The sequence below is a fragment of the Dermochelys coriacea genome, chromosome 8, assembly GCF_009764565.3.
Source record: "Dermochelys coriacea isolate rDerCor1 chromosome 8, rDerCor1.pri.v4, whole genome shotgun sequence".
NCBI classification, from domain to species: domain Eukaryota; kingdom Metazoa; phylum Chordata; order Testudines; family Dermochelyidae; genus Dermochelys; species Dermochelys coriacea.
In genome coordinates, this window is record NC_050075.1 from 9,243,509 (window position 1) to 9,271,152 (window position 27,644).

A 27,644-nucleotide genomic window follows, 5' to 3' on the forward strand; every position below is an offset into this window, starting at 1 on the left:
CTGTCTAAAACATTTTTGCATGAAACATACATTATTCTTGATCCTTTATTTGAAAGGAGTTAAGGTTCTTACTAGTGATGCTTTTGTGAGGTAACACATGCAAAACATGTTAATTCGTTAAAGGTTAAAATAAATATACTCTGCATGCTGAAGGCATTATGAAGGGATTTTGGAACAGAAAGGAAATGTGAAGTTTTTAATGAATTTTTAAAAGATGTTGAAAATGTGCTATGAAATAGTGCAAGACTGGATGAATTTTGAAACAGGAAAGCTAATTTTGTTAAACATAATTTGTAACATGAATGATAGCTGCTAGTGTTGCCCATGGAACCATCATGGACTTATATTTAGGATAAATCTGGCTGTTTCCCCCAAGCTCTTTATGGTTTGCATTTGCCAGGTTTCTTTTTTAGGGAGCGTAGAGACAAAGAGTATAGAAACGCTTGTCAAAATTCTGTATTGTCCATTGATTGTGTCCTTGAATGTGTTCACACTATATTGAACAGTATTTTTAAATACAAAGAACATGTTTTTTTGGTTTAAGCCTTTATCATATGCGCACTTGTCTATGTAGTTATGGGAATCATTCCGGGGATATGTGAACAATTGCACAATCCCATCTGTTCTCATAAACTGTTGTCATTTTCTCACTGATTGACATGCTGTCACATTGAATAATACTGGAGATTGAACAAGAATATTTTCTCTTGGTGTGAGATTACATGAGGCTAATGCACATAGTATACATTTCCTTAATTATTAAATGGTCTGAAAATGCATCTCTTACCAAAGATGAGTCTAACTTTGTGTCAGTTGCAAGTGCCCCATTAGAGTTTAAAAATATAATTAAATTGACTTAATACCGTAAACTGATAAACAAACTGTATTATCTTACAGATGTTATGGAAATGTCTTGCAGTTCTTGGAGCAATCAGGAAAAAGAATTACATTGTTGCCACTTACTAGAAACATGCTAGCTAGATGGAGTGTTCTTCACATGCATGTACACCTGTTGGCTGTTTGTAAACAAGCTCATAATTGGTATGTGCAATTTTGCTTACTCAACTAGAGCAGTCCTTTGCTTTGTATACTTAAATAAATCCATCAAACCAGAATGACTTTCCAGTGGGTCTTGTGTTGTTTTTGCCACTAAAATTCTATTCTCTACGCACAAATTCTATTTGTGTATGATGAGCAAATATATCAATTTAACCTTGCTTCTGGTTGACCATGTGGTGGTGTTTCAAGTTACTGTGAGAATCAGTCACCCACACAGTGCCCTTGGCACTACAAGTGACATAGTGTTGATGGCACTGTGTGGATGATTGATTCTTATCAAAGCAAGGAGAGCAAACTCCCTCTTATGTACATTATGGGATTTCTGGTCATTTGCTATTGTCATTGTTGATGAGTGTTAAACCATTTCTTCTTGATGTATGGCAGAAAATGCAAGTCTCTTTCATTCCAGACTCAAGATGAAGATGCTATTATGTTTGATTTGCTCCACCCTTGAGACATGGTACAGTGCCACATGAGGCAATGGAATAATATCATAATTATCATATCAATATCATTATCATAATTCATATTGTGCTCTCAAATAACAGAAGTTTGCCAACTGGTGGTGGTAACTGACTTATATTGGCAGAACTTTCCCGGGCACATGTTGAGTCCTGTGGTGATTTGCTTTTGTTCCAAACATCTGTTCCAACTTTTGTTCCAAACCCACTATTTCCACAATACAATGGGCTTCTGACAAATGTAACTCAGAACTATAAATCGATTATTGGACAGAATGGCATTCCTTAGTGCATGCTGAAGTTTATTTTGTGGTATCTGTTTACTGTGGGCATGTCTACACTTAACGGTAGATTGGCACTGCTGCAATCGATGCAGTGAGTACTGATTTAGTGGGTCTGGTGAAGACATGCTAAATCAATGGAAGAGCACTCTCCCATCAATATGTATACTTCACCTCCCTGAGAAGTGTAAAGGTAGTCAACTGAAGACGCTCTCCAGTCAACACAGCGTAGTGTAGCCACTGTGGTAAGTGGATCTAACTATGTCGACTTCAGTTACGTTATTCACGTAACTGAAGTTGCGTAAATTAGATCAATTTACCGCGGTATTGTAGTCCAGCCCTGTGTCTCTACTATAACCAATCTGAAATCATAAGGAGCTCTTATATGAGGATAGCTCTACTTTGGGGTTTGGGCAAGTTATGGATAGTAATAGACCTTTTGGGATAAAACAAGAAGACCTTATATTGATTATTTATTTTTCCTACAGCAGTAGAACCTAGGAGGCCTAGTCATGACACAGGGACCCCAATTGGGCTAGGTTCTGTATCCACATAACAGAAGAATGGTCTCTGCCAAAAAGAGTTTTCAATCTGTTTAATTTTGATCCAAATCTTTTTAAAGGCTTTGAAATGCCCAGATGAATGTTTCTATTTCTCATTTCCCGCTACAATGGTAAGTGGGACTCTGTTCTTGTAAAATTTTCCAGGCCAATTTTGTAGACTTGTAGCAAGGATTTGATAGTTTGCAGGAAGATCTAAACTTTTCAGTATTTATTTTAACAACTTGAGGCTTACCCATTCTTTGACTGAAAAGCTGGATTAATTTTATTATCCGAGTTGTCAGTTGCCCAAGTGCAATGTTAATTAGTGCATTTCTTCTGAATAAGGGAACAGATGATACTGAATAATTCTAAACATGTTACTGCCACGGAAATCAGTTGCATTGGAAGCTACAGACAATAGTTTGTATTTAGTAGTGTTAAATTACTGAATTCAGTTACAAACTGTGAGGGATCTAGGAATCTAAAACTTGCTCCTTGTTTTGGTCTGATAAAAGTAGAATTTGAGGGCCTTGGACCTTGAGGACACACAGCAAAAGCTGGTTTTGGACAGGATTTTTGGAGAGAGCTATTGGTATGTTCCTGGAGAACAATAAGGGTTGGAAAGGTGGTTTCTTGTAGCTGATTTTTGCTTGTTAAAGTGAGTTAATTGTTTCAGTTTGGTTGCTTTTTAATGCTGCTGGGTGCCATGGTGACATTAAAACATCAGTTAAGCATCAGGACACCAAGAACTTTTGTATAGATTTCTTCTTTACTATTATTTAATTCTAAATAATTAAATAATGACATTTGTAACTATGGAAAGTAATGACAGGTTTCAGAGTAGCAGCCGTGTTAGTCTGTATTCGCAAAAAGAAAAGGAGTACTTGTGGCACCTAAGAGACTAACAAATTTATTAGAGCATAAGCTTTCGTGAGCTACAGCTCACTTCATCGGATGCATCGAAAATGCATCCGATGAAGTGAGCTGTAGCTCACGAAAGCTTATGCTCTAATAAATTTGTTAGTCGTTAAGGTGCTACAAGTACTCCTTTTCTTTTTATGGAAAGTAAATTTCCTTTAGGAATACAGTGAATTAATCTGTCATTGCATACACTGTATTTACCTGGTGGGTCAGATGAATGGGGAGGCCATTGTGCTGACAAAGAAACATGAAGCTGTGTGTGTGTGTGTGTGTGTGTGTGTGTGTGTGTGTGTGTGTGTTTAGTTTATCAAAAGTGGGAAAGAGTCCTGTGGCACCTTATAGACTAACAGATGTATTGGAGCATCAGCTTTCGGTGGTGCCACGGGACTCTTTGCCACTTTTACAGATCCAGACTGACACAGCTACCCCTCTGATAGTTTATCAAAGGTTTTCAAAGTGATCAGCTTCGTCCAGGATTTGTACTGAAGCAGCTGTCTAGAAGGAAATGTGGGAAATAGAAATCTGTCACTTAAGCGGTACAACCGGCATATGGCAGGATGCACAGCTGCCAAAATATAAATGTCCTCTTGTCTTTATTTTAAAAAAAAAAGTGTATTCCATAATTCCATTTCTGCCCTCCACCATATGTGTTTTGTGCTGCAGCCATGCCAGGGTGTTATCTGAAAATAGCAAGAAAGAGAGCAGTCATAACAAAAGAAGGGAAAAAATCAACCCTAAGTGCAATTGTGGCCTTATTCCAGTTATTTCTTAACGTATATCTTAAATAAAAATTCATTTTTATCTTGGATGCTAATGAATAAACAAAAGAGCTGAATCCACTGACAATCTGAAGAAGCTGCCTGGTGTGGGTAGAAAAGAGAACCAATTTCCTAAAATATATATTACAGCATTCAGTTCTGCAGTTTTAGGGCTCAGACTTGCTCCCGTTAAAACCAATGGCATAATCTCCATCACTTCCAAAGTGAGCAGGGTTGGGCTTTTCAGTAGTTTAAACCTGTGGTAAAATGCTAAGATTCCATTTCAGTTAGCTCTTCAAATGATCTGGGATGTTTTGTTCATTGCAAAAAGAGTTTGCTTAAGGTAAGAGGAATAGGAGTTAACCAGACTTAAGAAATCCCACAATATAACTGGTTGTCTCCAAAGATGCCTCTGGCCTTCTAGATGAGCTGTAATGTCTTTAACTAAAGTGCCTCGCTCTCCTCAGTCTCAGTGAACATTCAATGTAGTCAATTTACTATTGTTTGTTTTCCTTAAATTCACTCACTAGGCAAGGAGATAGCACCTGGCCTATGCACCACATGACCCTCTTTGTGCTCATCCTCTGCAGTGAAGTAAGTGTCAGGCTTTGTGAATAGACTGACGCCTTGACACTCGGTGTTCACAGAATACTGAAACATAGAACATGGGAAGAAAAGGAGTACTTGTGGCACCTTAGAGACTAACAAATTTATTAGAGCATAAGCTTTCGTGAGCTACAGCTCACTTCATCGAATGCATCCGATGAAGTGAGCTGTAGCTCACGAAAGCTTATGCTCTAATAAATTTGTTAGTCTCTAAGGTGCCACAAGTACTCCTTTTTCTTTTTGCGAATACAGACTAACATGGCTGCTACTCTGAAACCTGTCATAGAACGTGGGGTCTCTCCTGATCATCGGGACATGTTTTGTCCACCCCGACCTCTGTGTGACCCCATTGAAATCAAAGGAACTGAGACCGTGAATGAGAGAGGATATTCTTTTCCTTTCTTCAATATTCTGTTACGTTTGGAGGAAAAAATCAAAATAAATTTCAAATGTGCATTTCCAGCATGATTAAATCAGACTCATAAACAGTCACTAGTAGTTGTGCAGTGCAATGTATGGGAGTGAAGACTTATTCTCTAGGGCTGAGAATAAATGGGTTTTGAATGGGAAACAGATTATAATTTACCAGTTTTTTCCAGACTAGACAATGCTGAACAATTAAAATTAATCTATTGTCTGCCTTGGCGCTTACATAAACATTCTTAATTGATACATTCTGACCTGTGGGTAAAGGAAGAGGAGAGTGGTTCCTAAATGTGCTTCTACTTTGATGTGCACAAAAAATACGGGAAGGTTCTGTAAAGATGTGGGAAGGTTCATTTTAGACATCCCCGTTCATTTAATCCTTCGGTGTCTTTTGATTGAATCCTGTTGGATGCACTTAACGTAGCGGTGTCATCTTGGTTCAGCCCTTTTGCTAGTAGAAATTAGAAAATGAAAAGGTTCTCATGAAGTTTGCTAGTGCGGTGTTTGGAAGCTAAGGTCAAGTTTTTCAAAAGTGATTAGTGATCTTGGGTGTCGATGTTTTTGGGAGCCCTGTGTGAGATGCTTTAGGGAGGCCTAATTTTCAAAAGGCGAGTGCTCAAATTTCTGCAAACCACATCTGCTTCAGGTGTCTCAAATTGGGAACCCCACATCAGGAGTCGCTTCAGAAAATCTTGCCCTAAAGGTAGTAAGTGCAATGTGTTCTTTTAATGGTGCTGATCGCATTTATCCTCAAGTCAATTTTTTTCAGAAATTTGGTCAGGAAAACCCATGTGACTTGTTCTGTGACTAGGTAGATGGAAGTGTATTTTCCTGTACTGAAGATTTTTATGCTGCTTTATCTCAATTCTGCTCAGAGACCTGTAGAGAAACCAGGGATGCCAGAGTTTTTTATGTGAATTACTACTTTATTGGAAAGGGATTCCATAATATTTAGCCTACGGATGAGGGGGAAGAATTTTGATAACCTGCAGTTAAAATAACTGATACATCTTTTAAAATATGTCCGCCTTCAGTTAATGCAGTTTTTCTTTCGTTAACACTCCAGCAAATGCTACAGGATGTGTGTAACACATGAAATTGCAAGTACAGTACTCTTGTGGGAGACATGAAACAAACAGAATGAAGGAAAATGTGTATTTCATTTGTTTTAATCAGTAGTTTTATCTAAGATTACATGGTGTAAAGTTGGATTTTTGAAGTATTGAAAACTTTTTTTTGGCAGTTGTCATAAGCAGTATGACACAGTTCCTCCTCAGCCTTGGTGGGTCCTGAGCTTATTGGCGGATTTGCTCACCTCAGAGATTCACGGCAGCCCTCACTTTGGCCACTTTCGTGGTTCAAATCTGCTGTTCGCTCAGTTAGCCTCATCACTGGCCAGCATGGGGAAAGGAAGAAGAACAATCCCTGCAGTCTCTGTTGATCCACCTAGTGAATTGGGGAACAGACCAGAGACTTTCTCCTCTGGTGGAACCCACAGTCCAGTTCAACTCCTCCAGTATCAAATTGGGGGGATGGCCCGCCCTCTACTCTGGGTTCCAGCCCAGGGCCCTATGGATTGCAACTGTATACAATGGTTCCTATAATACCTGCATTACAGCTATAACTCCCTGGGCTACTTCCCCAGGGCCTCCTCCCAACACCTTCTTTATTCTCACCACAGGACCTTTCTCCTGATGTTTGATAATGCTTGTACTTCTTGGTCTTCCAGTAGTACGCCTTCTCCCTCTCAGCTTCTTGCGCTTCTTGCTCCCAACTCCTCGCACACGCACCACAAACTGAAGTGAGCTCCTTTTTAAAACCCAGGTGCCCTGATTAGCCTGCCTTAATTGATTCTAGCAGCTTCTTGATTGGCTGCAGGTGTTCTAATCAGCCTGTCTCCCTTAATTGTTTCCAGAAAGTTCCTGATTGTTCTGGAACCTTCCCTGTTACCTTACCCAGGGAAAAGGGACCTACTTAACCTGTGGCTAATATATCTGCCTTCTATCACTTTCCTGTAGCCATCTGGCCCGACCTGTCACAGCAGTCATACTGCCTTTCGTTTCCATATGGATGACGCACTCAAAGGAGAGGGGTTTTTGATACCGATTAAAGGGTCAAGACAACTTTAGTCAATATTTTCAAGTTATTGATGATCCCATTATTACTGATGTATGGCCAAACTGGAAAAAAAAAACAACCCACAGTCACACACGGAGGTGTAAGCAGTGCAACCTAGTGGTCAGAGCACGAGCCGAGCCTAGCCTAGTGGTCAGAGCAGAATCAGAGGGCAGAACCACGGACATGGTCAAGAGACAAGCCAATAGTTAAAGCCAGGAAGCAAGAGGCAGAACAGAACCCAGGGGCAGAGTTGCAGTTGTGGTCAGGAGACAAACCAGGGGTCAGGAATCAGGAGTACAGAGGTAGGCAGAGACTAGGGCAGGAGTGGAGCAGAAGGGGTTGGAGCAAGGGCCAGACAGGAAGCAGGAAGTAGGTCTGGCACTGCTGCAGGAGTAGAACACGTTGAGCACCCATTGTATTGCTCCAGGGTTAAAATGGTGATCAGTTGGCTCTTCTGACCAATCAGGGAGCACAGTCACTTAGTGAGGGTTTATTGGGCCCAGTGGAGTCATTGGAGACCGAACCCAAAGGCAGCAGAGTTCCTGACCCCACTAGCACTTATAAAATACGGGATAGTGTAACCTTACTATAAGATGTACCATGGCCCTCCAAAGTTACAAATTTAATAGGCAACCTTGTTATCAATTAAAAACACACACAATACACAGAAGTTGGGAATAATTTATCTTTCTTTTAATTTTTTGCTAAACTAGAGACATTTTTGAAAAACTTCCCACTGTTGATAAGTGATCAGATGAACCAATGTTGCCAACATCGGCTATCTGGTGTACATGGGCTGTGGGCTGCTGATGAGATTGTCAGCATCATTTCAATTAGACTTTCTCGCATGCAAGGTTAGAATGATGTGGTGCTATCCTAGGCACTAGCTCATAGTGGGCTGTCTCTACAGCTGGTGTCCCAATGTTGTTATCTCCAGTTCAGCTCAATGCTAGCAATGGCAAGAAACATTTAAAAAAAAATCTCCCTAGTGTAGAAAAGGCTTAAAAAGCCAGGCTTAGTTTCAACTCCTGTGTAGTGTGGTTTTCCTAGTTATCCTACTTAAGTTCTGTTAGAAGAACACAAGGAAAATTGCAAAAAGAAAAGGAGTACTTGTGGCACCTTAGAGACTAACAAATTTATTAGAGCATAAGCTTTCGTGAGCTACAGCTCACTTCATCGGATGCATGAAAATTGCAGTTTCATAATTCATTTGAAGATAGTTAAGGATTATAAATTTAACCTCATGTAGTTTGATGCTGGTTCAATATAATTAAGATTTATGTTGCATTACTGTCACTTGGGTAATAGCTTTCCCTTTTTTTTTTTCTAACCTCATCAGCTATCCCATATCAGTGCTAAGAGTTCTTTATTTACATTTTTATGCAAGATATTTTTGGAGAGGAGAATAAATACAAAGCATAAAGCAGTCTATTTCTAAACATCTTGTCACATTCAAACTAAACAGTCTTATTCCAGCGCATGAGACGTGAGCATTGGCAATATCGAATCATTAGTAGCTTTCTAGTAAGACTGCAAGTTTAGTAACATGGAATACAAGAAAAGAGCATGAAAAATATTGCTGTCTGGAAACATTACAAGGAATAGCTGATATGTACAATGAAATAGTTGCCATTCAGTAACGAGGTAAAAAGTTCACACTGCAGTGTAGAACAGACTAGTTTGTTATATTGTATAGTGGTCATTTATATTGTCTAACATTGGTCTAATAAATGAAACATGAAAATCAACACTGTTTTAAAACTCATAATGAACTGTAAAATATTGGGAAAGTTTAAAACCTTACATTTTCCAGCAGTTCAGTAAATTATGGCTAGTTGAGCTAGTCTGCCCAAGGGAGTTGCAAATAGGGCAGTGCGGTGCCAGACCCGCTCAATGAACTGCTATAATTCTCTCCATACCAGGAAAGCAGGTCCCATTGTGCCACATGTGGTTGACTCTTTCCCCCTTGTAATCAAATCAAATCTGGTTCCTTGACCTTTGTCTCCTGTGCACATTCCTGTTCTTGTGATAAGGTATAATTGGCACTTGTCACTGAAATTTTATGGGTAAACTCCTGTCCACCTTACCCCGTAAAAAAAAAAAAAAAAAGGGGTGGGGGTGGGGAGCGTAAATTGGAGTTCTGCAAAAGTAAGGTGAACAGGATATATCACTACATGATCACTCTGTGATTGTGCAGTCATATGCGGGCAAAACTCCCATTTGAAATGAATGGTAGTCTTAGTTGTGGGAGAACTTTCAGCCCTGGGGCCCTCAATCATTAGTCTAATTTTTCAGCTGTATGGTTCAAAACGAATAGGGCACAATTAGATGGAGAAGCACTAATTTTGTCTGTCTTCCACACACAAAAATCATATTTCAGGAACAGACCTGCACTTGAGGCACATTCATTATCCATTGCTCTGTGAGTAGAGTTGAGCAAATAGCTGATTTTTTTCAGTTCACTGGAATTTCCAAAACATGAAAATAAAACTGGGTCAGGTCATGCTGCAAATGAAAATTTTCAGAATTTTTTGTGAATAGAAAAAGTTGTTTAAATAAACAAACATTTTGTTCAAACCAAAACATTAGTTCCCAGGCCATTGTAACCAATTTTTTCTGCCCACAAAAGCAAGTGGCTAGATTCACAAAACCATGGGGGGAAGAGAAGTGCGCCTACCCTATGCCCTCTAGCCCTCTGGTTAGGGCATTCCCTTGGGATGTGAGAGACCCAGCTGCAAGTTCCTTGGTACAATTACTATTTATTTATATAAATTGGAATAGCTTCAACAGGGAGACCCACTCCAGAATAGCCAGTAGCCCAGTGGTGGTCTGTCCTCCTGGTCACCCGGAGGGAATTGTGGGAAGGCACTGGAAGACTATCAGCACTCAAGTCATTTAGACTGCATCCACTCTACAAAGTGGGGGGTTACCAGCGCAAGTGACAGCAGCACCCAGGATCTAACCCACACCTTCAGCCAGGCCAGTTAGCCTGGGTTGAAAGCTCCAGTGGACAGGAGTGGGGAGCAGTTAGGGGCAACTCGACAGACCTTTAGTGTGGGGCTTGTCCAGGGTGTGTGCCCATGAAGTGCTGAGCCTATGGGTTACTGTAACACCAACAGACCTTGGGCATCGGCAGGTAGGAGCAAACTGGAGACCTCTGGAGCTTAGTGCATGAGCCTCTATCACATGAGCTAAAAGCCAACTGGCTGTTAGCTAAGGCTGTAGAGCAGACTCATTAATTGCTCTCTAAGTGGTCTCGGTGCCACTAGATGGGACAGAACACCACACCCAGGAGGTGTGTGGCTTACATTAGACTTAATAAATAATCATAATTGTATAGTTAGCAAACTTGCCTTGGATCCTGTTTCTTTTGCAGATGCACTTACATAGCTTGTATTTTACTTTGGAAATAAATTTTAGATCACTATGCCAGTTCTACCTAGAGATATGATTTATGACCTTCCATTCTCTTCTGTTCATCTTTTAGCTTGAACTGGTTAAATCCTTTTATTCCCCCTCCCTGCCCGCCATCCTAGGGTCTCTAGCCATTCTTCAAGTTCTTCAAGTTGATTGGTTCAGCACGCCAAGTAAAGTGGATTGTTTCATATGGCTTCACTTAGAAGGAAGGAGAATTTTGCAACATAAGTCCACTGTCCAGTAATCGGCATAAGGAAACTGCAGTGCAGTTTTCGCAAGCTGTTCCAGCATAAAGACCAGTTTACCTTGTCATTCCTTGGGAAAAAGTTCATGGTTCATGGGCAGAAGTCAGGGTAGAAGGGGTCTGTGATGCTTGCTCAGCTGATATCCATTGGCTATTCAAGTTATACAACAGAAGTTTTGAGACCACAGATCTGCAAAACTGAGCAGTTTTGGGTCACGACGTTTTGTGTGAACCTTCTTGGGTTTGGAGTCAATCAGACCCAAAGACTCAAAGCAAAACACAACTAAAGGTCAGCTATGGGTGGAAACCACGCAGAACCGACAATCCATCCATGGTTTCCAAATGAAGCCAAGACCCTGCCTATGTTAACTTCAAACTTGGACTAGGTGCTGTGAAACATTTCTGAAAAGCTGGGCAATGTTTTCTGTTTACTAAGGAGAGTTCCTTTTAGATCAGTGTCAGAGACAGATTCTTTCAGGCTACATACAAAGGTCTAAAGTTCTCCACTGTCTTGTACCTCCCACACCCTTTTTGAATGACAGTATTTGGGTATAAGTTCAGCAAAATTCCCCCCAGAATATGTTAGAAAATTTTGAAATTTGTTATCTTTTAGAGTAAAAACTATGGAATCACATACTGCAGTGAATTAAAACTATGACCATCTAGCAAATGCTGGCTTGTTGGGTTTTTTTCTTTTCTTTTTTTTTGGCTAGCAAACCTCTGGAACCTAAAACCAAAAGCTTTGCAGATCACAGGAATGATGGGTAGAAATTAAAAATCCTTTATTTGCAAATGGAATTGTATTTCTTGATACTAAACAACACTGAAGAGTAATATCCTCCTTTCAGTTTGCCTCTGGAATGTACGTTTGTGTCAATGGGAAGCTTGCAAATAAAATAATTGGAGACTATGCCTAAAAGTGTATTAGCACTAAGAAGGGCTAGGGACTCCAGAGTTTGGCTAGGGACTCCATTACTTATTAAGAAAAGGAATCGTTCATGCAAATTGTGAATTTTTTGTAAAAGGGGCAGGAATATTTAATGACTCTGTTCCCCATCAAACAATAGTAGGCAGGGCTGGAAATAGAATAGCTACATAATTGGGAAACACTGGAGTTTTCATGATGAAAATGAGCAGTGTTGTTTCTTGCTTTTTATTTTTCATCATCGTCTGTGTCAGATGGTGAGAACTCCTCCAGAACCAGCCTGCTGAGGGTAGACCACCAACCGCAATCACGTGTTTTCTTTTGGCCTAGTCATGCAATTCACATGTCTCCAGGATCATGGGAATTGTCAGCTCAGAAAAATGACTGCCTTATTCCAACAGAGCGATTGAAAATATTATATAATGAGAATGCAACAGGTTGGATACTCCACCTCTCCATCCGAGTTGCCACCTGATGTGCTGGGGTTAAACTGAGCCTCTCCTGCTCAACCAGACTGGGTTCCGTCTCCCTGCTTTGTGGAATTAGGCTCTCTGGCCTCTTGCAGCACACACAAAGGCAGGGCCACACCCCACTGCAGACACAGACTGAAGTCAGCTCTCTGTGAGAGGGCTCCCCCAGCGCTCACGTGCCCACCCCTTTCGGGAGACAAACCCAAAATAACACAGTCTTGCACTGTATAGAACTATCTGTACAATGCAAGCTCATAAAATTCACCCTCTTCCTCAGTGTGAAGAGAGATATGCACAAGACTTTTTGCCCCCCTCCCCAGTTAGAAATTGCATAAACTGGGTTTAATAATGAACAAAACAAATGTTATTAACTATTAAAGGCGGGGTTTAAATGGTTCCAGGGATAGCAAACAGAACAAAGCAGATTTCCTTAATAAATAAACAAAAGCCACTAACTGAGCTTGACATACCAGATAGATTGAATAGAAATTAGCAGATTCTCACCCTGAGTGATAAACAGACTGGCAGATTCTTAAGGCACAAGATGCCTGGGCTTTCCCAGGTTTTCATACACAGGCTAAAAATCCTTCCAGCCTGGGACCATCACTTCCCACAGTTCAGTCTTTGTTCTTCAGGTGTTTTCAGGTGTATTGTTCTAGGGAGAGTGAGGATTCCTCCTTTATATCCTCCCCCCACACACACACACTTGGTGGAAAGCTTTTTTCCTGTGACCTGGGTCAAAGTTCCCATTGTGTAGAAGCATCTCTGAGAGGTTTCTGTTGCACACAGTTCCTGCGTTCATCCTTATGCATGTGTGCATTTCTTCAATAAGCCACTAAAATTGTTTGGCCTCATCTAAAGTAGCACATTTGGAATACAGAGACATGGTTAATATTCCCAGCTCCAGATACAAAAATGATACATGCATGCAAATTGGATAAACACATTCAGTAAATTATAACCTTTCCAATGATATCTTACAAGACCCATCTTGCATAAAGTATATCTGTTATACCATGTTCAGATCATAACCATATTTCTATGAAGAATATGGGGTGTAACATCGCAGAGAACTCCCCTCCAAATGGAGTGGTAAAGGGGCGAGCATTCCCTACATGTGTTGTAGCAACGAATCAGCAAAGAGAGGCATTTTCTCCAGAACAGTTTTTTGCTATAGTGGACATACTAAAATGTATCTTAAGCACCTACTGTTTTTCAGATGATTCATAGGGGAGGATGGCGCAGACGTGAGGAAGCTTTTGAATTTGAAAGGAATGGCTTGTTGCATATTCTCTCCTGGTCCTGTTGCCTGTGAGGTTTATTTCCTCTGACAGTGATTTCCATGTGATAAATAGCTCTTTTCTCTCATTTCCATAGGCCCTCCAGGAAGGCGGGGAAAGCCGGGACGACGAGGAGAACCTGGTAAGCCTCATCTTTCCTCCTGTGGAGTGTGGTGCATCCAGGTGATGATTGGAGTAATACTTAAAAGTACTTGAACTGCTTGATAAAGATACTAGCCACCTTTATCTAATTGACCTGTGAAATGAAGAAGTCCCATCTCTCATGAACAATAGGTTATCTATTGATTTAAACCCTTCAGCTCTATTCGTACCTAGCCACAGTGACTTAAAGGGGCGGGCACTATCACATTGATTATGCAAGTGTGTGTCTGCCGTGTGTAATTTATTAGTCTGCTGTTTTTTCCTTTAGCCATGTGTGCCCCATTCTTTTTCAAAGAAAGACAGGACAGGGAGAAGGGAGGTGAGCATGTGAACAGTCATAACAAATAATACAGAGAGAAATATAAAAGGCACATATACAGTGTCTCGGGAACCGTACACTGGCTTGTTATTTTAGGATTACATATACATTATACACCTGGTGTGGTCTATTAAAATGTTCACAGACTGAGAGTCAGGAATGAGTGAATTCTAAGCCTAACTTGTGTTGGTCTTGGGCACAAATTCTTGAGATTCACGTTCACCCATAGCCTTTATCTCAGCTAGCTAACTCATGTAAAAACTATAAACTTCCTCATCCTTCGCAAGGAGTTCCCCATTTGTCAGTCGTCATGTTTTAGCTAACTTGAGATAAGAACACGCCTGTCTTCCTTGTGAAGACTGTTTTTCTGCCTCACTTGTGAAATGGGGCTAATGCTGCTTCTATATCAGCTTCAAAAGGGTATTTGCTCTATGCTTTGAAGCTAGAAGGTACTACGGAAGTAGAGTGGAACGTAGTTGGATTTGGGAGGTAAAAACATACCTAAAGAACTGCATGGAGTTTGTGAACAGTTGTACAAATTAAAAAATGGTGGATGAAATTTTTTGCCTCCCAACCTTGACAGTGCCCTTTTAATTTGGTCTAAGCAAACGTGGCACTGTAAATATGTATTTTTAATTAGCAACAGGGCTTCTGTGCTTTGGATATAGTTTCATTTCAAGGGCTAGCCAAAAATATTCTCAGGTGGTGCAACATCTGGGGCTGTAAGCCCAAGCTGGTCATATCCCAAACTGATATAAACACTCAGCTCTGAACTTCTAGAACACATATGATGGAATTAAGGGTAGGTAAATTTCATATCAATAGAAGTGCAGCATGGTGTCAGCCTGTGGAACTCAGTGCTGCAGGAGAACATATAATCAAATACTTTCACTGAATTTCAGAAAGGGCTGAATAATTTTTTGACCATCAGTATTTGCAGTTATGAGGAGGTGGAGCGAGGTAAATCATGCACTACAGGCCATAGAACTGATTGCCATAGAGGTCAGGAAATAATTTCCTTCGCTTCCTCACTAGAGGACATCACATATTGGGCCAGGTAAATATCAGAGATTGTTGCAACCAGCAAAAGGATATTGGACTTCATGGGACAGCGATCCAATCTGCTACAATGAATCCTGTTCTGCTTGACTAAGTCCAGCTGTCGAGGTGGAGTATCCTGTCATGTGGTTTTAATTTCTTAATGTTGCACTCTGCTCCATAAAGTTATTGGTTGACTATAAGATTCAACCAAGTGCTAACTGCAACATTCAAACAGTGAACAGTGTTTAAATACATCAGTTTATTGAATTTTCTCTTATGACATTGTCCATCTATTTAGTCATCAAACATTTTAAATCAGGGGTGGGCAAACTTTTTGACCCGAGGGCCACATCGGGGTTGTGAAACTGTATGGAGGGACGGGTAGGGAAGGCTGTGCCTCCCCAAACTGCCTGGCCCCCCAATCCCTCCCACTTCCCTCTCCCTGACTGCCCCCCTCAGAACCTCTGACCCACCCAACCCCCCTCTCCTTGTCCCCTTACTGCCCCATCCCGGGATTCCCCCCGCTTTCTGCTCCCTGTCTCCTGACTACTCTGACCTATCCACATTCCCACCCCTTAACAGGCCCCCCGGGACTCCCACACCTATTCAACCCCCCCGTTCCACATCCCCTGACCACTCCCCAGAACCTCCGCCCCATCCAATCGCCTCCTGTTCCTGGACTTCCCCCTGGGACCTCCTGCCCCTTATCCAACCTCCCTGCCCCCTTACCATGCCACTCAGAGCAGCAGGACAGGAAGCTGCACTGCCCAGCTGGAGCCAGCCGTGCAGCCTGCACAGCAGCGTGGCTGTGGGGAGGGGGGACAGTGGGGGAAGGGCTGGGGACTAGCCTCCCCGGCCGGGAGCTCAAGGGCCAGGCAAGACGGTCCCGTGGGCCGGATGTGGCCCCCGGGCCGTAGTTTGCCCACTTCTGTTTTAAAGACGTCATTAAGGCTCAAGATGATGATCTCTGAGAATTCGTATGCAAACTACATTTTAATATTTCACGTGAACAGCCTGAAAATACGATTATTGTGATGCTAGTAGCAATCATATTAAAATAGCATCTAGAGTCCGAATGTGAGATTTGGACCTTGTTGTGCTAGGCACTGTACAGATACGGTAAGAGACTAACCCTGCCCCAAAAAGCTGCTTACATTTTACATATACAGCACCAAGAGTGAGAAAAAGAAAGTGCTATTATCTCTAATTTACAGATGGGGAACAGAGGCACAGAGAGACTAAGTGACTTGCCGCCGGTGATACAGGAAGTCTGTAGCAGAGCAGGGACTTGAACTGAGGTCTCCTGAGTTCCAGTTCAGTGTGTTAACCATAAGAATATCCTTCCTCTTAAGGAACAGAAAACTGCCCTGGGATAAGATGACAAGCAGCAGAGGAATTATAAAGAATTAATGAGACTCAAGTATGTCTCTTTAGATTTTTCTGTAATTGGGGAGGGAAACCCAAGGAGAAACTGTAGTTATTTTTGGCAGGGAGGCTCATAGGGCACACACTTGTGGTAGATGGTTAAACTATGCCTAACTCTGAGATGGAACAAAAGCACACAACGCAGTACACTAGATACAGCAAAGTAGTTAAACACAGCCTATGTAATGAAGCCCCTGAGAATTGTCATGCTGTATTATAGATATAAAGAAAGGCAAAGAGCAGACTTCCCTCTGCGTATTGGTTTTGGCATAGCTGCCAAAAGTTTGTTTTCATAGATAGCTTGAATATATATTTATATATTTGTTTCATAATCTTACCACACATAAACCAGGTCCTTGTTCTTTCACCACAGCTGATAAATGGGAATAAAAATTTGTTTGCCTAGCATGATAGCATCCCTCCCTGGAGATTCTATGTGGTTACAACTTCACAGCCTCCAGACCAATACTGTCTTAGTGCCAGAAGGCTCAGCACTGGTTCAGGCTTGCCCTGGGGGAGGTCTTTCTCTGGCAGCTGTTAAAATTATAATGTTAAAGCTTTCTAATAACATATGAGGCATTCAATAAATTTGTTTTAAAATCAAGCAGCTTTCCACAGTGACGTTGGAGAGATCAGCCTGGTTCCTCCAACCACACCCACTTCTTGATTTAAAACACGACTGAACCATTTCTTTTCTGTTTAGATTTGGACAGTATAAAAATTAATCAGACAGCTATACATTTATAGGAATTTACAAAGAGTTCATCACTCTTGAAGAACACTGAAGACGACTGATGATGGGCAGTGTTTATGGGTGGATAAAATACTATTTCAAAATTAATTTAAAATTTCTTTAGAAAAACTGAAGTACTTAAAGGACATGTCTAAACTGTGGAGCCATTAGGCCAAATGCAAACCAAAGTTAAGTGGTAAAACTGCTGATATTCTGGCCATGCTAGGACTTCCACCATTGCCACTCATGGTGAAATTGCACTAGTGCTAGACCAACACTGGGTAAAAGTGCTAGTGCAGCCAAACATAGATGGGTTCACTCTGCTAATCTGCTTGGAATTCAACAATTATTACCAAACCATATAGGTGCTAAATACTACATTCCAAAGGGATTATCACCTTTCCCTCCTCCTCTGCTCTTACTGATTGGGGACAAAAAGATAAATTGTTTCTACCCCATGAATGGAGGAATAGGAGGGGAATTCCTGGCTCCTGGTCTTGCTGCAGCTGCTTTCTGAGATAATAGAGGGGATGGTCTTGCTGCAGCTGCTCACTTCTGGAAGTGATGTGGCCTTCCAGAGCTGTCCCCTCCCCACATACATAGACCCGTCTGCCGGCCAGTACTGTACCAGTGTTAGGCTATCCATGGGATAAGTGCTGTAAATTTTCAGTGCAGAGGCAGCCTTTAGTGGAAAGAAACTTCCCCATAAACCCAGCCAAAGCCCTGCACTGGGGCAGTTTGAAACTCTCTCCCTGTGAGTTCCACTGCATGTTCCTGCTCTTGTCCTTTGGCCTGGTCAGGACATAAGTGTGTTAGGACCCAGGACTGTAAACTTCAAAAGTAAATGCACAGGCACATTTGTACATGGCCTGAGTGTTGTGAAAATCTCTATGAAACATGTAAAGCAAATGTGAATTTGGGGGTTTCTTGAGTCCCCCAAGCCCTTCTTGTCCTTTACACCCCTGGTGACAGCCCAGGTTTCTTCTAATGGTCTTCACTGACCTTCATGTTTAAACAGAAACAATGCATAGATTTGAAAAGCATTTTTGTCAGTGTCAGTACAGTTAAACAGTCCAGAGATTTATTGAGTCATTGACTCTATCTGACCCATTTTATTTATCTGCAGTCATCTGGCTCTTATTTAATTGTTTCCATGTCTCTGACAGAGGAGCAGTCAAAGCATGGATTTCACATATGTCTCAAAGCTATATGCAAAGAAGGAATCACCTTTGTAAAGGGCATTCAGGTTACAGCTTCCTGGAAGAGGCTGCTTTTTAAAAAAAAGTCAGTGTAAAAAATCAGTATAATGTTGCAACTATGGGACCAAGATACCTTAAACAACTAATTGGTCTCACTTGGGAAGCACCATCCTTCCCTCACCTTTCAGGTGTGTCTACAGAAAACAAGAAAGCCACTACATGAACACTGAGTGCATCAATTGGCTTGTGGGTTTCGCTTTTCTTTGCAACTGTTTGACGTGTTCAGGCAGCCAAAACTGTTTTAGACAGAACTGCTACAGTACATTTCTGTAGAGCAGTGGTTCTCAACGTTTTGTACTGGTGACCCCTTTCACATAGCAAGCCTCTGAGTGCGACCCCCACCTTATAAATTAAAAACACTTTTAAAATATATTTAACACCATTATAAATGCTAGAGGCAAAGCAGGGTTTGGGGTAGAGGCTGAGAGCTCATGACCCCCTGAGTAATAACCTCGCAACTCCCTGAGGGATCCCAACCTCCAGTTTGAGAACCCCTGCTGTAGAGCATACTACAGATCTGTGGCTGTCCCAGTGCTTTCTGGGATACCTGAAGCATTTATCCTATAGTGCTCAGCACTCTTGCTGGGACTAGGGGGCTTTAGGATAATTTTTTATATACGAGGCATTGCAGGAGGCTGACTCAATGGATTCATATGCAACACAGGTGGCTTCTCATCTGCACCGGGAAGAAAACATTGTAGATATCACCTATTAAGTAGGATCTTAGCTAGAAACTCATCAGGGTTGCCATCAATTTCTACGAGAGGGAAAAAGCATCTTGTTAGACAATGTGTTATTGACATGTTTTAAGTAAACAACTTGCACCTGGTATAGACAGGAAGGGAAAGTGATATTTAAAAATGTTTGATTCTTGTTCATGGTACCTCTACAGCCCCAGCTATATATTTTTTAAATATAACTGTCCTTTTCCATGCTAAGGGCAAAATCTTGTTCACATCGTGTTAATATGTTCTCAAACATTTTCCCAGTGTCAATAAGGTCTAACTGATTAAGGCCACGTCTATACGTACAGCGCTGCCGCGGGGAAGTTTTACCGATGCAGCCCATCTAGTGCAGACGCTCTGTTCCGACCTCTGCAAATGGCAGAAGCTCTGTCGGCGGGAGAAGCACAGCATGTTTGGAATGAGCTATATGCCAAAAATAATGAAAGCAAAAGATTCCAAGTTCTTGGGTCTGGGGCTGGTCACTTACATATGTTTTATAGTGCCTGGCACTACAAAGCCCCATCCTGGTAGCCTTTGAGCACTACCACAGTCTAAATATATATTAATAATAAATAACTAAAGCTGGATTAAAAGAACAGGGAATACTGTGTGCACTTCAAGACTAACAAATGTATTTGAGCATAAGCTTTCATGGGCTGGATTGTTAACTAACTAATCTGACTTCTTTTTCCTCCAACACATCCACCTTTGTGTGCCTGTGAGCATTTTCAAATACTTTTATATGCATTTAGAGTTCTGGCTATTAAACATAAAGTCATAATTATAGGAATTGTTTAAATCTAGCAGTAATAAATGCTGCAGGTTATAGATAAGAATGGCATCCTGCCCAACGCTATGTTTGTTAATGGGGTATCTGTCAGAAACGGCTCGGACTTTGTTCTGTAGGCTATTTTGTCTTCCCGTTTTCCTTTCTGAAATATGCCTCCGAAGTAATTTGTTATGGAATCCCAAATTTACGAAGGCTGTTTCCAATTTTTACTTGTTATAATAATAATAATTTGCAACTGGTTTCATTCTGTCTGTAGAACGTTGAAAATAAACTGATCAACTTTTTATTAATAATTTTGACAAATTTCTCAGAAAGGGAGAGTGCCTCATGCAGTGTACCTATATTTAAGGGAAGGAGAGTGAGCCCCTTTGCACATGGCTAACTTCTTTGCTTATTGCCTTTTAAAAAAAAAAAAAAAAAAAAAAAGACTTTCTTCTGTCGCAGACAAGTGTCTCATGACCAGTCTGTGAAAAACATTGAGCAAGTCAGAAACGATGTAGTTCTTGGACAATATTTAAAAAAAAATCAAATTTGGTTCATTCATAAGTCCCTTGAGGGACTCTATAACTTTTAGAATTAATGAAAATTCCTAGCCCAATTCTGCTCTTTATCAGTAAAAGTTTAAGCATAACTGATATCAATCAGGATATCAAGGTACTACTGCCCTGAGCTGCATGTTGCAAAAGATGATCTACAGTGATCCATCCAATTCAACTGAGCCTCATGACCAAGGCTGAGGCGTTTTATAAGAGCACATGGCAAATCAGATATCATAGTTGCTTGCCTATATTTGAGGGACACTGTATCTGAATTATGGCAAAAAGACAACAAAGTCTAAGGAAATTAGGTACATCATTACAATTCCGTATTAAAATGTCCTGTCCACGTCACTTAATTTGGTGTTCATTAAGATGAAAAGGGGCCTTGCGTGGGTAAATTGATAGAAATTAGTGAATAAATCAGGTTTATGTTAAGAGCCAGATTCTCTGCTGGTAAATTGGCTTAGGTCCACTAAGTTCAATGGAGCTACGCCAATTTACAACAGCTTAGGATCTGGTCATAAGAATTTAAATCTGTGAAAGTACAATAACAGCCATGTCATAGCCTAAGGTAAAGATAATGGTCCTGATCCGAAGATGGGCCAAGTTGCCCCGTAACAAATTAAACTTTGGATGTATGTCCTTCTAATATATAACCTACAGCATTCACAACTCACAATGAACTCACCATGGTCAGGCCCAGATGCTATCGGGTCTTGTGCTGAATACATTGAGCTGGCCTACTGATGCTAGCAGGCCAGTTCCTGGCAGTATGTATCCCGTGCCATAATAAATAGTTAGTTTGGATCCTAATTCTGACAATTATTTGTTTTTTATTGTTTCATTTTTAAACACTTAGATGTTTTAAACTAAGTTTTTTTTTAAAATTGAAAGCTTGAAAAGACTCATAAAAAGAAACAGAAATGTGCTTTCTCATTTAAAAATTGAGTTTCCAGTAAGCTGCTTTTTTTTTTTCTATTTAATTTCTCCCACAATTTTTTTTTGCTTTGAATCCATTTCTGGTTTTGATCATGTAGGAAATGGAGCATGAAGAGACCCAAAAACACACAGTGTAAAAAGCCTCTCAAACAAGAGTGGAACATGGATGTCATTGGTCCTCAGCCCAAATGTTCACCCCTGCTGCACAGTGCTGAAGGGATAGGAGTGAGGGAATGCTGCAGAAATTGGTCGGGAGTAGGCACCTGCATGGTGGAGGTGGTTACGCAGCAGATGTTATGTTCCCCACTGCCACCATCACCACTTGAGACCTGAGTTCTGTGGATCTGATCTAAAGACCATTAAAGTCAAGAGGAGTCTGTCTTTCTTTTGTTTTCAGTTACCTTGCCCTGTGCTTGGCACACGGCATGTTCCCCTCTCGTGGCAACATAAGTGAGTAGCAGCAGCATGACCCAATGGTTAGGTGCAGGAGTGGAAGTCAGGAGAATGTTCAGTGAAGCATGGAGCCCAGTAGGTGAAATGTGCTGCACATATGCTCAGTGGTGGTGGAATTTGTGCCTCGTAAGTTGCTATGCATCAGTAGCTCCCTTCCGTCGGCCACGTCTACTCTAGGAATGCTTGGCCGGTATAGGTATACTGATGTACTATAGCAACAACGCACTCCTAGTGGGGACACAGCTTATACCAGTAAAACCAGTGCAGCCTTACCCCCAAATGAAATAAGCTATACCATCAGAAGCACAGCTGTGCCAGTATAACTACATGTATGCTAGTGGCTTTTGCTGGCACAGCTGCGTTGGTCAGAGGTCCCACACAGCGCCTCACCCCCGTGAGTTGACATAGCTATGCCAGCGAAAGGCTGTAGTATAGACCTGGTCTCCTATTACAGACACCAGAAATGGGAGCAGAGAACTCCACAATGGCAGCTGTACGTTCCATAGACTTTTAGCTGTATTGCACTGCCACTTGCTGCTGCCAGCTCCGCACCTTCTCCAAGGCTCACATGCTAGAGATGAAGATTCAATTTTATCCTAGCGTGGGAGCATTCATGTACAGCTGCATAATACTCGCTCCAAAACCGGGTCGTAGATGCTGTGTTTTATCTACATATGGAATGCTGTCAAACTTGATGCAAAGTAGAAATATTGCTCTGACATCCTGACTCTCCCTGCCACATACTGTTTTGTATTGAATGATACTTTGCTTTCTTGTGGTTAATAAGTGTTTGGGATTTTGCTTTTGTTTTTCAGGACCTGCAGTAAGTACCATGGATTTTACTCTTGGGTCAACAAAGTTAAGGCAATTTTTTTTCCTTTCTGTATCATTTCACAAGAACAGCCTTTTTTGGTAGAGGTGTGTATGGAAGGAAAATTGGTACCAGATGCTGCTTTTTTTTCCCCCGCCCCCCCCCGCCCTTGATTGTAGACAACTAGTTTTAAAAAAAAAAAAAAAGCTTTAAAAATGCTTAACTCGCTGCCCTAAGGAGCCTGTGGCAATTTAAAACCCAGAAAATATTCTGTAAAAAAACATTGTTCTCTTTTTTTAAAGAGTTCTTTGGTCAGTTTCCATGCTCAAAAAATGTGCACACTGTATTTATTAATATTTTAATGTTTTGATGTTTTAAATTTGAAAACTGTCCATCTCGCTTCTCCCACCTATTGTGTCTCAGTTGGTTGATACTGCCTGTCATTAGTGATGTTGATAGCCCCACACCACTGTGATTCGGCCAAAAAAATTTATAGCTTTCTTTTCTCTTCGGGGCTGCTTGGTGAGTCATAAACATCCCTTGCAGCATGGCCAGAACCTTTATGGTGAATGCATTGTTTGAAGGGATGGTAGTTGAATATGTGCTAATCCTTCCTCCTAAGAAAACTTTCAGACACATCCGTCTTTATCCCCTCCAATGAAATCCCCAAATCTGTTACTTTCCAGTGCTCTTGGGGTGAGAAGTTAGCCTTACAGGCACCAGTTAAATGCTGTCATGGATGGGGTTTCCAATTGAACCTAAGGGAATTAGGCACCTGCCACCTTCCATTGACTTTCTGAAAGTCAATGAAAGGCATTTAAAACCTTCAACAGCTTTTGAAAGTCCTATTCTTTATATTTCAAACCTGCTGTGCTTTTCTTGATAAGCAATGTAATGTCAGTGTCAGTTTCTTCAAATACCATTCCCTTCCTGCTAAGGCCCAATGAGACTAGGAGGGAGTTACTCCAGTAATCTCTGCAATTCATTGATAAACCATCTTTTGATCTAGTTAATCTCCAATTCTATACATTTCATTTAAATCCTTGAGCTGATGATGAAACACAAGTAAAATGTTAGGGTGGTAAAACTCAGCAGTGTTGGTTAATGTGGGTTTGAACAACATTTTGTGTTTATACTTTGTTAATATGCGTTTATGTCCCTTGAGGTTTCATTTTTCTTTCAGGTTCATTTTTGAATCTGAAAATTTGGAGAAATGTGGGCAAAACTGCTATGTTGGCTTGGTTTTCAGTGGGAACCATAGAAGAACGTGCAGTTAACAATGATTTTGACCGATAACCTCCCTGAGGGGAGGGAAATGGGGCTTGTCTGAAACTCTACTCAGGGACACATTCTGTTATAAAGGTACTGCACGGTATTTGCAATCAGTCAGTGGGGGTATCTGTCTGCAGAAGCCTAGGTAAATGAATTTGTCCCAGCTCGCTGGTCTTTAGGAGTTTAGTCTGTCAGTGAAATCATTTTTCTGTAAATATTTTCTAAATAAAAAGTTCAACAGTCTGTTTATCCACATAGTACAATGAGTATATTGGTCTCCATAATATTAGCGAGGGAACATTTATTGGGGGAAAAACAATTTAGAAGCAAGTGATTCCAGATTACTTGGCACTGAGGTGAGCTGGTTATCGGCTCCTGAGCTTCCTTGTTATGCACAAAATCCAGAGCATGTTTTTGCTTCTTCAGCAAAATCGTTATACACACTGACCTACTAGAGCTAAGCCATAAGGCTCCGTCTTCGAGACATTCTGCTCTGGATTTACACCAGCACAATTCAACCACACAGAGCTTTGCATGGTATATTTTGGGCAGTTTTCCCCATGGATAGGGTGACTATATTTCCCTAAGGGAAAATGGGACACCACTTGGGGCTAGCATGAGTCTTCCGCCATTCCCCACGCGGGGCTGGCATCACTGCTTGCCTGAGTCCTGCCTGCCCCCACACATGAGGCTGGGACTGGCGTCACTGCTCACCCAAGCCCTGCCTTCCCTCCGCACGGAACTGGGGTCACTGCTCGCCCGAGCCCTGTCTGCCTCCTGTGCGAGCCCTGCCTCCCCCCCCACCCAGGGCTGGCATCGCCGCTCACCTCCCTGCACGTTCCTCTGCACGCCACTTTTTTGACAAAAGTGGGCATTTGTCCTGTGTGCTTTTGTCAACTGATCACATTTCTTTGCATTTGTTGCTTACCACCCCTTAAATTACTAAAAGTGAATATTTTAACAATTTAGGCTCCACTCCTGCAGTTGATAGCACAAGGTGTCTGCAGTCTGCCTTCATCCTGTCAATTGCAGGATCGAGGCCTGAAATGTTACTGTATGTCTGTTCACTTCTATTAATCTGATTTAGCTTGAACAACATATTTAGAAACTATTTCCTTTTGGTCTCCAGTTACTTTGACTTTGCTGGTTATCACGCGCTGTTGAATTGCAAATACTGCATAGGGGAGATTGTGGAGAGGCAGAGAGGCCCCACACCAGCAGAGAAGGGGCTAATGAGATCCTTTGGACCCAGCTAGCCTGCCTGCCATAACTAAAGTGGGAATAAAAGGAAAGAACCTGGCCCAGTCCAGGGCTGACTGGCCAGGAAGAAGGATTGAGCTCTGTCTCTTTGCACAAAAGGAGTTTTGCTGGTAGACAAGTTAGCTGGAGCATCCCCTGGGGAGTAGCAGTTCTCTCCCAGGAGAGAGCAACGCTCTACTAAGAGACTGTTTAGGAACCAAGCCCAAAGGAAAGGGCAGGGACACCCCAGGGGAAGATAGGGGGTGGTCCAGTACTGAGTTGATTCTCCTTTTTTGCATCAAAATGTTTCAGGGCTGAGCCCCTCCAGTAGCCCCAAAGGGGTTAAGACTGACAGAACAATTAGCTGGTGGGCCAAGCCCACTTCCATGGACACTGGAGACAGAGACTTCCTCCTCTTGGGGAGATCCACAGCCATAACAGGCAGCTGGGAAGGTCGAATAGGGGGCACTCCTGCAGTTATACCACTACAAACATTTTATTCACAAACAAGACTCTTTTCCACCTGCACACTTTTAGAAATTTTTTTTAACGTTATGTAAAACTTTTCTTAATAAGCCCTAAATCTGTGGCTTAAACTACAACTCTTGACAAAGACTCTTTAAACTCTTTTTTTTTTAAAGTCCTAAAACCCACAGAAACACAATGTTGTTTTATGTCAGCAGCATTGCAGTTAAGTCTATTACTTTCTTATGTTTCTTGATTTTTGGCCATAAGGAACTGATTACATTCTATACATATAGCGTCACATTACGCTAAAATGCATTCTCAATTATGTTGGCCACTAGTAGTAGCTGTTCTGGTGTTTTATTTTTGGCTGTCATAAATTAGTTGCATGTATGAAGTATTAGAATCTGTGGTACAATATTTAGGTCTGTTAGATGATTGATCATTCTGTCTATAGAAGAAGGAGTGCGCTAGTCAAATACTCTATAAAGACTCAGTTATAGAGGATATTAAAATCACATGCTGAGTAGGAAATTTTTACAGTCTGAAGGATAGATTTACCATATACTATAATTTAACATTTACTGTAACAGATATTAACAAACACTTTATGTATTAAGGTACAGACCATGGAAACTTACCAATAAATGAGGGTTATGATTTACCCAGTGTTTCCTACTTATATATTTTATGCTTCAGTTGTCCGGTACCATAAACCTTCATAAAAATTTCACTGTATATTTTACCTGAAGTCTGTAATTTATTAAATGAGTTGCTGTTGTAATTAATGTGTTGTTCCTGGATGAACCTACACTTCTGTAGAGTGTGTGTTAAATACTGCAGTGTCTCTTTAGTACACGTGGATGCTACTGTATTTAGATTGGAGGAAACTTGAGGAGAAAATATAGAAAGTTGACACAATAAGAAATGTCTGAATGCACCTACCATTGTATAATAACACCATGCCAATAAAGTCCATGTATATACAGTGTCACATGACATTGCTGTACTAGATACAACCCTTAAATTTAACAGCTCCGTACTTGGAATCTGCCTGCTGGCCTGCATATGTCCCTGACTCCACTGTAGGATTGCATGAGAGTAGGGGATGGGTGTGTGGGAGCAAAGCCCTTGCTAAGTAGCAAATGTATACAAAAAGTCAAAAACAGTTGAAAGGTGAAGAGATTTGTATTTGATTCACACTTGTATCAGTTTCCCCTCCAGTAGGAAAAGTTCCTCTTGTGAGAGCCTGCACTTTAAATGTTGCTGAGTTCTTGCGCCTCCCACTGGCTGCCAAGGATGCAGAAGGGACTAAGCCCTCCGGGTGGGTCAGGCTCTGAGTTTTACATATTGCAATGTATTGTCATGCTGCTGAGAGTAGAATTGTGACTGACTTTTTCTTGTTGTCTTGCTTATTCATTCCGCACAGGGGCAGTCAGGACGAGATGGCTACCCGGTAACTCTGCCATGCCATTTATATTTTACTCTCTTCTAAGCTACGCCTTACATTTCACTCTTTTTCCATCAGCCATCATGCTCTTTGCCTGTCTAAGGTTTTTTTTCTTCCTTTCCTCTCCCTTTAGTGGATACGGTATTTAAGGGATTTAATCCTAGAGCTCTAGAGCAGATTGTGCATTTTATACTAATGATTATTGGCTAAATCCTGACTCCCTTCGTATTTGTAGGGAAGCCTTACTCAAGCAAACCACTGAGAGCTTGCTAGAGTATAAACTGAGTGAGGACCTTGGGATTTGTCCCCATGTTAATGCTCAGCAGTAGAGGGGCCTCGTTTGGATGTTGACTTGCTGAAGGAAATGCACAGATAGCTGAAAATGAGCCTTGATGTATCCATATCTAAAAATATCCCAGTTGTTCTTTTCTAAAGTGTGTTACAGCATGTGGCACCCTAGCACCTCCAACTGTGATCTCACAGCAAAGCAATGCTGACCTCAGTCCCTGGTGTT

General features: G+C 41.3%; 1 protein-coding gene across 3 annotated transcripts in view; it reads left to right on the plus strand.

The window, feature by feature from the left end:
* Positions 1 to 27,644, plus strand: part of COL23A1 (collagen type XXIII alpha 1 chain) — a 349,789-nt gene that overhangs the window by 237,921 nt on the left and 84,224 nt on the right. For 2 of the 3 annotated variants that reach the window (XM_043491161.1, XM_043491163.1), the window contains exons 3-5: positions 13,606 to 13,650; positions 22,709 to 22,716; positions 27,110 to 27,136. In XM_043491161.1, coding sequence (XP_043347096.1) covers positions 13,606 to 13,650; positions 22,709 to 22,716; positions 27,110 to 27,136 — 80 coding nt within the window. The remainder of the gene's footprint in view (positions 1 to 13,605; positions 13,651 to 22,708; positions 22,717 to 27,109; positions 27,137 to 27,644) is intronic. The other variant, XM_043491162.1, reaches the window with a different exon arrangement.